General features: G+C 50.4%; 1 protein-coding gene across 1 annotated transcript; it reads left to right on the plus strand.

The window, feature by feature from the left end:
- Positions 1 to 6,034: 6,034 nt before the first annotated feature.
- LOC123160348 (mitochondrial carnitine/acylcarnitine carrier-like protein) lies at positions 6,035 to 6,931 on the plus strand. Its single transcript, XM_044578159.1, has 2 exons — positions 6,035 to 6,123; positions 6,355 to 6,931. The coding sequence occupies exons 1-2, from the start codon at positions 6,035 to 6,037 to the stop codon at positions 6,929 to 6,931; spliced, it is 666 nt and encodes a 221-aa protein (XP_044434094.1).
- Positions 6,932 to 10,405: the final 3,474 nt, after the last annotated feature.

Here is a 10,405-nt window from a genome sequence, read left to right on the forward strand (position 1 = left end):
GTCCACGGTATGTCTTAAGTGGTCCTCCAAGCTAGACACGAAGAAGGCTGGCCAATCGATCTCAAAAGGTACGACGGTCGGTCCTTTAAGTTCGCGAGACATGTCTGTGACCTCATCTATTTTCCCTGTTTCAAGATTGACAATGCACACGAACTTGCGTCGGTGAGTGACAAGCAGTGTCGCGCTCTTCTCGCCCACATACATGTAGAGTGCTTCGTTGGGCGGTGCTTTGTGCTTGAGCTCGGTGACCTCAGTATGTATAGTGTCAGCAACGCCATTGCCACCCCCTTCGTCACCTTGATGTGTAAAGATCTGTAGCCGGAGGAATTTTTTGTGCAGGCAAATAAGTGATAATTTGCCATCAACTGCCACGTTAAGCACCGGTCCATGGTAAAAGTTGTATTCAAAGAAGTCCTGCGCGATCGGAAACTGTATTATGGAGACGTGGTCGGTCTCAACGCAGAACTCAAGGGTCCGAAAGTTCCCCGAGCCTTTGAGAAGCCAGTGTATCTTGCCCTGAGATACGACGGGGTTGCCATGGACGAAGTCATACTCCCGATGTTCAATGTGTTCAAAGCACCTTGCAGGTGTGCTCCAGCTCGACTCAGCGGACGAGAAAGTGTACACTTTGTGAGGTGCCACCATGATGATAATCACTTTGAACAGAGTTGTGTAGCTTGGCAATCGTTTTTGCAGTCGTCCCTTCGGACAGTGGTCTTCATCAGTTAGAATGGCGTATTCGCTCATGACTTGGGATCCATGGTGTAGCGGTGGTAGTTCGTCCCACGTCCTGGCGAGTGGGTTGCACACGGCCAGGCGGACGAGTCCCTGGTCAATATCCGTCCATTCCTGGACGGAGTTGAAGGAAATATGCCCTAGAGGCAATAATAAAGTTATTATTTATTTTCTTATATCATGATAAATGTTTATTATTCATGCTAAAATTGTATTAACCGGAAACATAATACATGTGTGAATACATAGACAAACAGAGTGTCACTAGTATGCCTTTACTTGACTAGCTCGTTGTTTCCTAGCCATAGACATGAGTTGTCATTTGATTAACGATGTGATTGACTTGACCCATTCCGTTAGCTTAGCACTCGATCGTTTAGTATGTTGCTATTGCTTTCTTCATGACTTATACATGTTCCTATGACTATGAGATTATGCAACTCCCGTTTACCGGAGGAATACTTTGTGTGCTACCAAACGTCACAACGTAACTGGGTGATTATAAAGGTGCTCTACAGGTGTCTCCGAAGGTACTTGTTGGGTTGGCGTATTTCGAGATTAGGATTTGTCACTCCGATCGTCGGAGAGGTATCTCTGGGCCCTCTCGGTAATGCACATCACTTAAGCCTTGCAAGCATTGCAACTAATGAGTTTGTTGCGGGATGATGTATTACGGAACGAGTAAAGAGACTTGCCGGTAACGAGATTGAACTAGGTATTGAGATACCGACGATCGAATCTGGGGCAAGTAACATACCGATGACAAAGGGAACAACATATGTTGTTATGCGGTCTGACCGATAAAGATCTTCGTAGAATATGTGGGAGCCAATATGAGCTCCAGGTTCCGCTATTGGTTATTGACCGGAGACGTGTCTCGGTCATGTCTACATAGTTCTCGAACCCGTAGGGTCCGCACGCTTAAAGTTTCGATAACAGTTATATTATGAGTTTATATGTTTTGATATACCGAAGGTTGTTCGGAGTCCCGGATGTGATCACGGACATGACGAGGAGTCTCGAAATGGTCGAGACATGAAGATTGATATATTGGAAGCATATGTTTGGATATCGGAAGTGTTCCGGGTGAAATCGGAATTTTACCGGAGTACCGGGAGGTTACCGGAACCCCCCGGGGGCTTAATGGGCCATAGTGGGCCTTAGTGGAAGAGAGGAGAGGCGGCCAGGGCAGGGCCGCGTGCCCCTCCCCCCTAGTCCGAATAGGACAAGGAGAGGGGGGCGGCACCCCCCCCCCATTTCCTTCCTCTCTCCCTCCTCTTTCCCCCTCCACTCCTAGTCCAACAAGAAAAAGGGAGGGAGTCCTACTCCCGGTGGGAGTAGGACTCCTCCTGGCGCGCCCCTTCTGGCCGGCCGCACCTCTCCCCGTTGCTCCTTTATATACGGGGGCAGGGGGGCACCCTAGAGATACAACAATTGATCGTTTGATGTTTTAGTCGTGTGCGGTGCCCCCCTCCACCATAGTCCACCTCGATAATACTGTAGCGGTGCTTAGGCGAAGCCCTGCGTCGGTAGAACATCATCATCGTCACCACGCCGTCGTGCTGACGAAACTCTCCCTCAACACTCGGCTGGATCGGAGTTTGAGGGACGTCATCGGGCTGAACGTGTGCTGAACTCGGAGGTGTCGTGCGTTCGGTACTTGATCGGTCGGATCGTGAAGACGTCCGACTACATCAACCGCGTTATGCTAACGCTTCCTCTTTCGGTCTATGAGGATACGTGGACAACACTCTCCCCTCTCGTTGCTATGCATCACCATGATCTTGCGTGTGTGTAAGATTTTTTTTGAAATTACTACGTTCCCCAACAGGAGCGGAGACGCACGAGGAGGAGGCCAGAGCGCGAGGCGAGTGGAACCGCGTCATGTAATAAGCCGCCGTCGTTGGGGAAGAAGGAGCTAAGCAGGCGGTGCCCAGGGCCGAGCGGCGATCGCGGCACCGGGACGAAAGGCGTCAATCGAGATTTCCACGTGGTCTGAAAGAAGCCAAGGAGAGAGCCCGGGTCGCGTGCACCCTCCGGCCAGCGGCGGCGGAGAAATGAAGGGTCGGCCACGAGGGCTCGCCACCGCTTGCACGACACGGCGCAGCGGAAGAGTGCGGCGTCGTCGTCCGCGGCGCGCGCCAGGATCTCGAGGACGACGTCGTCTGGGAGCGTGGCCACGGCGGCGGCCGCCGTCGCCTTCTTTTTCTTCTGCCTTCTCCTCTTCCGTGGGGCGACGCGGGCGAAGTCCTCCATGCGATCGGATCGGAGACACGCCGCAGATTGATTTCTGTTTCGGGGGTGGGGGCGTGCTCGCGTCGGACTGGCTACATATTCGTCGGATATTCTGTAACGTCATGTGTGCGCGACACTTTTTCCCGTAATTCTCGGGACTCCCATCGAGACAAGTAGGGTTGCGTATGTGGACTTTGGGGGCGGAGCGACTCGGTAACGCCGGTAGGACATGCCGCTGTTTGAATGAGACGAAACGCCGTTTCAAACATTTTTGCCCCTCGTTCGATACCCCTAGTTGTTTAGTTGGCGTCTTCCTCGTGTTAGCCATGAGAAAAGAGGCGGGAAGAAGGAATGGTGGGAGGGGCGGTGCGAAGGAGTTGCGCAGGGGCATGGTGACAATATGGACGTCGGAGAGCTCATCGTCGCCCATCGTTGAGGTAAGGTAATTTTCAGGTCTTGTGGCGGTCAAATTCCTTCCTGTTTATCTAAGGTTTGCTCGATTTCGGGACAAATTGTGGGGTTTTCATCAAATTGGGCGGACTCGTGGTGGGAGCCTGCCGCCCGGGTTGCCGCCCCAGGCGGTGGTCACCGCATCCGGATCCACGGCAGCATGCGACTCCGCCTTTGTTAACCAATCTTACCCACACCAGTGGGCGCCTCCTTTCTCCGTTGAACTTAGCTCACATATTAATAATATTATAATTGAAGCTACGAGTCGTTGCAAGTTCATGAGACAGACATGCATGCTAGACCTGCTCGTGGTTGAAATTCGTTCCCCTCAGGTTAACATGAACTCAAAGTTTTGGCATTGGCATGAATGAGACCGGCGGAATTAGCCGCCTCCTCCTCCTTCAAGAAAGAAAGTTAGCGTTCGTGCCTTCCGCCGGCGCCAACGCATGTCCGCCTCATCTCCGGTGGCCCTAGGGCCATGGAGGTGCGATGGATACTGGCGAGGGCCGGCGGGAGGGCTTCGTTTTTACTTTTTTTTTAAATCTTGCTAGGGTTTGTGTCCTGCTCAGGAAGGCGAGACGGCGGCGGCTCCCTGAAGATGGAATAAAGGTCTCCCCGCCTAGCCCCTGTTCCGGCGGTGCGTCTAGCATCGTTGGTGGGCGTGTGGAGGTGTGTCTCCAGCAGATTTATCTTTGATGGATTTGCTCGGATCTCGCCGTTGTTCGTCTATGTTCGTGTGTCTTCGGTTTGGATCCTTCCGATATACGTTATTATTCATCGGCGGCGGTTGCTGTTCTGGGGTGCTGGTCCTATGGGGCCTTAGCACGACGATTTCCCGACTGTCCACTACAACAAGTTGTGTCCGACTCTGCCAATGGAGGGCGATGACGGCGACGCGCCTTCGACTTGCTTCAGTGCTTGTAGTCGTCGCTAGGTGGTCTACGGATCTGGATGTAATTTTTATTTCTGGTGTTCGTTGTACTGCCATGATTGAAGATGAATAGATTGGAAGTTTTCTAAAAAAAACATGAACTCATGAAGGGTGTCGAGTGATTGTTATCTATAATGTTATATGTATGACACACATGTTCCAACCTGATCAACACTAGGATTTCGTGTGAAAAAACATAATATAATAAGTGGAAAAACCCTTGCATGTGCATCGAGTGATGCCCACGCCCCTACCAGACGCATAATTGTAAACGGTAAATTTGCATGATCTTAAATTTTTCCACTCATCATTACGAAATTAAGATTCATATAACGTTTACCCGCACTGTCATAGCTTCCAAACTTCAACGTTAAGCAAGATACTGTCAAAATTAAACACTAGAAAATAAATATAGGACTGCATGGTATGGTCTTCCATGAGCCTCCAAGCTAGACATAAAGAAGGCTGGTAGGCACGATGGTCTGTTCTTTAAGGTTACATGGCCGTGACCACATGAATTGTCCCTGTTTCGAGATTGACAGTGCGCATGAAACTGAGTCAGTGACAAGCAGCGCCGTGCTCTTCTCGCCCAGATACATGTAGAGTGTTTCGATGGTCCGCGGGGGTTTGTGCTTGAGCTCGATGACCTCAGTGTGTAGAGCAAGGCCGTTGCCACGCCCTTTGTCACCATGACGATGTGTAAAGATGTGTAGCCGGAGGAAATTTTTATGCAGGAAAATTAATGATACGTCGCCATCAGTTGCGATGCTAAGTACCGGTGCATGGGTGAAGCTGATTTGAACGAAGTCCGGCGGAATAAAAAACTTTGTTATGGAGAGGTGGGCGGTCTCAATGCAGAGTTCAAGGGTGCAAAAGTTCCCCGAGTAATGGATGAGCCAGTGTACCTTTCCTCGAGACACCACGTGGTTGGCATGGCTGAAGTCATACTTGAGATGTTCAAAGCATTTTCTAGGCTCGCTCCAGCTCGACTCAGCGGAGGAGAAAGAGAAGATTTTGTAAGGTCCCCCTGAATACTCCACCATGATGACTATCACTTTGAAGAAGGTTGTGTACCTTGGCAATGGTTTTTGCCGTTGTTGTCCCTTGGGACAGTGGTCTTTGTAGGTTAGAATGGCGCACTGGGCATTGCTCATGGTAGAGGACACCTCGTGTAGCGGAGGTAGCTTGTCCCATGTGCCGGCGAGTGGGTTGCACACGGCCAGACGGATTTGTCGGCGTTCGATAATATCAGTGCAGTCGGGGCGTGTGCGGAGAAGGACGAGAAGGAGGCCGGAGCGCGAGGCGAGTGGAACCGCGTCGTGGAACAAGTCGTCTGCGCTGGGGAAGGAGCCAAGCGGGCGGCGCCAAGGGCCCAGCGGCGATCGCGGCACCGGGACGAAAGCCGTCGTTCCGTATATCCAGGTGTCATGAAAGAAGCCGAGGAGAGAACACGGGTGCCGTGCACCCTCCGGCCAGCGGCGGCGGAGAAACGAGGGGTCGGCCACGAGGGCTCGAAACCGCTTGCACGACACGGCGCAGCGGAAGAACGTGGCGACGTCGTCCGCGACGCGTGCCAGGATATTGAGGACGACGTCGTTCGGGAGCGTGGCCACCCTCGCCCTCATCTTCTTCTTCTTCCTCTGCCTTCTCATCTTCCGTGGGGCGGCGCGAGCGACGTCCTTCATGCTCGGATCGGAGACACGCCGCAGTTTGGTTTCTGTTTGGACGCCGATAACTGCCACACGTGTGGGCGTTAAGAAATCTGCCCACACGTTTTGTATGGTGGAGTCAATTGCAAGAAAACACCACATTTACGGCTAGGTTTGCGGAAAACCACCAAGTCGTTAATCTTTGCAGAAAACATCGTGATTTCACTAAACTCCTTGCAAAAAGCACTGATCGGGTGATTTGGCCCGTTTGATCACTTTCTTGCAAGTGGGACCAGATTGTAAGGAGGTGTCTTAGCAAAAATATTACATACACACCCCTAGATCTTAAAATAGCAAGCAATCAACCCCTCCTCCCGATCCCCTGCTCCCGATCCAATCGGGCGCGGCGCAGCTGGTCGTCGGCCACCCGTTCGACACCATCAAGGTGAAGCTGCAGAGCCAGCCCACGCCGCCGCCCGGCCAGCCGCCCAAGTTCGCCGGCGCCATGGACGCCGTCAAGCAGACCATCTCAGCCGAGGGCCCCCGGGGCCTTTACAAGGGCATGGGCGCCCCGCTCGCCACCGTCGCCGCCTTCAACGCCGTGCTCTTCACCGTCCGGGGCCAGACGGAGGCCCTGCTGCGCTCCGAGCCCGGCGCCGCGCTCACCGTCGGCCAGCAGGTCGTCGCCGGCGCTGGGGCCGGCGTCGCCGTCTCCTTCCTCGCCTGCCCCACTGAGCTCATCAAGTGCAGGCTGCAGGCGCAGAGCGCGCTGGCCACAGCCGCTCCTGCCGCCGCCGCCGCTCCCGCGGGCGGCGCGGCTGCCACCGTCACCGCCACGGCCAATGCTGCCGCGGTCAAGTACGGCGGGTCGCTGGACGTGGCGAGGCACGTGCTGCGGTCGGATGGCAGCAGCGCGGCGGCGGGCGCGTAGTGGATAGGGCGTCTGTGTTTCATGGGAGGGTTTGATTGCTTTTGTTTTTTAATCTAGGGGTGTATGTGTTATTTTTTTTGCTAAGTCAATTCCTTACAATCTGGCCCCACCTGTAAGAAAGTGATTAAACGGGCCAAATCATCCGATCAGTGTTTTTTGCAACGACTTAACAAATTTTTCGATGTTTTCTGCAACGGATTAACGACTTGGTGGTTTTCCGCAAACCTAGCCGCAAATGTGGTGGTTTCTTGCAATTGACTCTGTGTGGTGCCTAAGAGGACCAGCCCACACGTCTGTGTGTGGGCAAAACAACTAGCGCCCACACGTCTCTTTTTTTCCTCCCGGTCCCTCTTACACGGGTGCGTGTGGGCGAAATAGATAACGCCCACACGCCCAGTACGTCAGGCCTCGTACCTCGTGGTCCCGCACGCCCCACGTGACACTTTACCACGCGCCCCGCAGTTGCCATGGGCCGGACCCTCGTCCATGTTCATTTAAGTGCAGTTGCCATGTCGCTGAACTACGGTTGCCATGTCGGACAACTACAGTTGCCATGTTTGCTCAACTGCAGTTGCCATCTCAGGTCAAAGTTCCAGATTGCCATTTTATTGGACAACTACAGCTGTTGCCATGTATGGTCTGGTCTACTGCAGTTGCCGTGATTTCAAAACTTTAGGAGTTGCCACCTACTAACACTAGAGAGAGTTGCCATGTGCTCACAAGCACGCTAGGGCAGTTACCATTTAAAAAGAAAGAGTTGCCATCTGCTTACGTGCACGCTAGGGCAGTTTGCCATGTACCATGCAAAACATATGACAACTGACATGTTCGGGTAAAAAAAGGAGAGTTGCCATCTGCTTGCAATCACACTAGGGCAGTTGCCATGTACACTGCAAAACGCATGGCAACTGACAGCTTGGGTGTGGGAGAGGAGGCGGGCGTGTGGGCGAGATGGCAAACGCCCACACACCAGCCCTTGTGCGTGACTGAAAACTGGTGTGGGCGAACTGCTAAACGCCCACACACCTAGAGATGGCAATGGGTACCCATTACCCGCGTACCCGGCGGGTAAAAACCCTATTAGGACAAGGGTATGGATCACAAAAATACCCTTGAGTACATAAATAGGAAAATTCAAGACCCATCGGGTATAGTGGGTACGGGTATGGTTTAGTACAACCCATCCTCGTGTACCCATGTACCCGCATGTAATATGAGTTTTTAAATAGGCCTTAAATATTATGTATCCATATACTAAACGTTTTTTACATAAATCCTGCAACTGGCCCACAACAAAGCCATTGGACCCACAAGCCCATCCCATACGTGTACGTATCTAGGTGATTAATGTCCTTATCTCAAAAAAGGTGATTAATGTCCAGAATTGCCTCGTTCCTTATATGGCTATAACAGCGTGATTCACGTCTAAAATTACCTCGCACGCTCGTAGCAGCCAGCGCCCAGCAAATCGATCTCATCTTCTCGCCGCAGCCCACTTCCGCCGGCGCCTCCAGCCACTTGATGCCTCGCACCACCACCCCTTTCCTGTCTTCCGAGGTGGACACCAACACCATGGATCCAGGGCCTTGCGCCTCCGCGCGCTAGGAAAGAGCCAACTCCCCGGCTGACATCAAGGTCTCCCTCCTCCTGCTCTGGGGTCCAAGGCGCAGCATCGTTGCAACTCTATGTCCAAGTTGTCCATGAAGCAGCGACACCCTAGCTTGCTTAGCAATGGTCCATCTGCTGCTGCTGCTACCAAACACAAGAACAAGAACAAGGTTATTTCGGCTAGGTGAGTTTCAATTTTATTTACTATTTTATGATTATGAGCGCTGATCTTAGAGTAGGAATATATTTGTTGTCCATAGATAATGTCATGTATTCATGTGTTGCTGTCATGATGTGTTGATGTTTATAAATTATTATTTTAAGTTGTTGTTTATGACTATGTAATGCTCAAATTGATGTGTTGCAAATCTGGGTAATTTTACCCGCGGGTACCGATTTACCCTGACGGGTGATGGGCATGGAAAAAGGTTGTACCCGTCGACGGGTATGGGTACGGGTGATGGGCAAGATTTGGGGCGACGGGTAAGGGTATGGAGTGGCTCTACCCGTATCCAAACCCTGCGGGTGCCATCCCTACACACACCGGCCCCTCTGTATGGTAAAACGGATGTGTAGGCGACCTCTCTCACACACCACACACGCGAGTTGTCCTACGTGGCATACAAAATCAGCTAATTCATGCCAAGATTCGTGCAGAAGTTATTGAACGGTGATGAAGGCGTGTAGGTGAGTTGGCTAACGCCCACATGTATGTGCGTTACACTTTTCGTTCTGTTTCAGGAGCGGGGCGTCCGGGCGTCGGACTGGTGTTGGACCTTGTTGATGATGAAGCCTGTTGCTTCTTCAGAGTCCAAGTCGGTTCAGTTTAGTTTTTCCTTCGTAGTCCAGCTCTCAGTTTAGTTCATCTGCTTGTTTTGCAAATAAAAGGGAATTCTTTCCCTATTTAACGCTCTTTGGTGTCACATAGGCGCCCAAACGGACAGGCGACCCATCGAGCGTGCCAGCCCATATACAAACAGAACGCAGGTTACAGTTTCGGGAACCTTCAGGTTTTTATTTCTAAAGATATTTCTTTCACTAGTTTTTTTTTCATTTTTTCAGTTTATTTTTTCTTTTCTTATCTTATTCTTGAATGTTCGAAATAAATAAATAATGTCCGGACTTTCAATAAAATTATTCCCTTTTTGAAAATATATTCAGCTTTTACAAAAAATGTTCACATTTTTAAATTGTGTTCGTACTTTCAGGAAATGTTCATACTTTCCGAAGAATGTCCGGAATTTCAAATTTTGTTTGTGTTTAAAAAAAGTGTTTATTTTTTTAAAAAGAAATATTTAAAAAATAATGTTTATGAAAGAATCACAATTTTTTAAAATATTCCGGATTACAAAAAATGATATTAAAAACAATCTCTGTTTTCCCAAAAAATCACATATTAAAAATGTTTGGCAATTTTCAGAAACGTGTTTCAAATTTTGAAAATTGTTTACTTCAGAAAATGTCGTGTATTTGGAAAATATTCATGTTTCTCAAAAGGTGTTTTGAAATAAGATTCAATTTTTGAAAACAAGTTTTTTGGTGGTCATGTGAAAAAGCGAATGAAAAGGCTACAGTACACTACAGCTACAATATGCCAACCAGATCACTACAGTAATCTGGTCGCTACATTACGCGCTAGCCTAGAGGGGAGTGCCCTATGCGTTCGGCCAACTATTTGACGCATTAAGCATCAAATAGGTGTTCCCAAACAGAAGAACCTGACACGTGCTATGTTCAGACGTAGGCTGCGTCTAGTTTCTGTCTGGCCATGAGCTAAACGGTGGGATGATAGAAATAAAAAGAGTTAAATACACCATAGGTGCCTTAACTTGTTCTATGCCGTCAGTTTGGTTTCTAAAGTTAAAA

Source organism: Triticum aestivum, chromosome 1D, assembly GCF_018294505.1.
Source record: "Triticum aestivum cultivar Chinese Spring chromosome 1D, IWGSC CS RefSeq v2.1, whole genome shotgun sequence".
NCBI lineage: Eukaryota > Viridiplantae > Streptophyta > Magnoliopsida > Poales > Poaceae > Triticum > Triticum aestivum.

Bases quoted from the DNA above. Each gene is read 5' to 3' on its own strand.
- LOC123160348 (XM_044578159.1), top strand. From the start codon at position 6,035: ATGCTCGGATCGGAGACACGCCGCAGTTTGGTTTCTGTTTGGACGCCG. The intron at 6,124-6,354 runs GTTTTGTATGGT...ATCTTAAAATAG, and splicing joins GTTAAGAAATCTGCCCACAC to CAAGCAATCAACCCCTCCTC.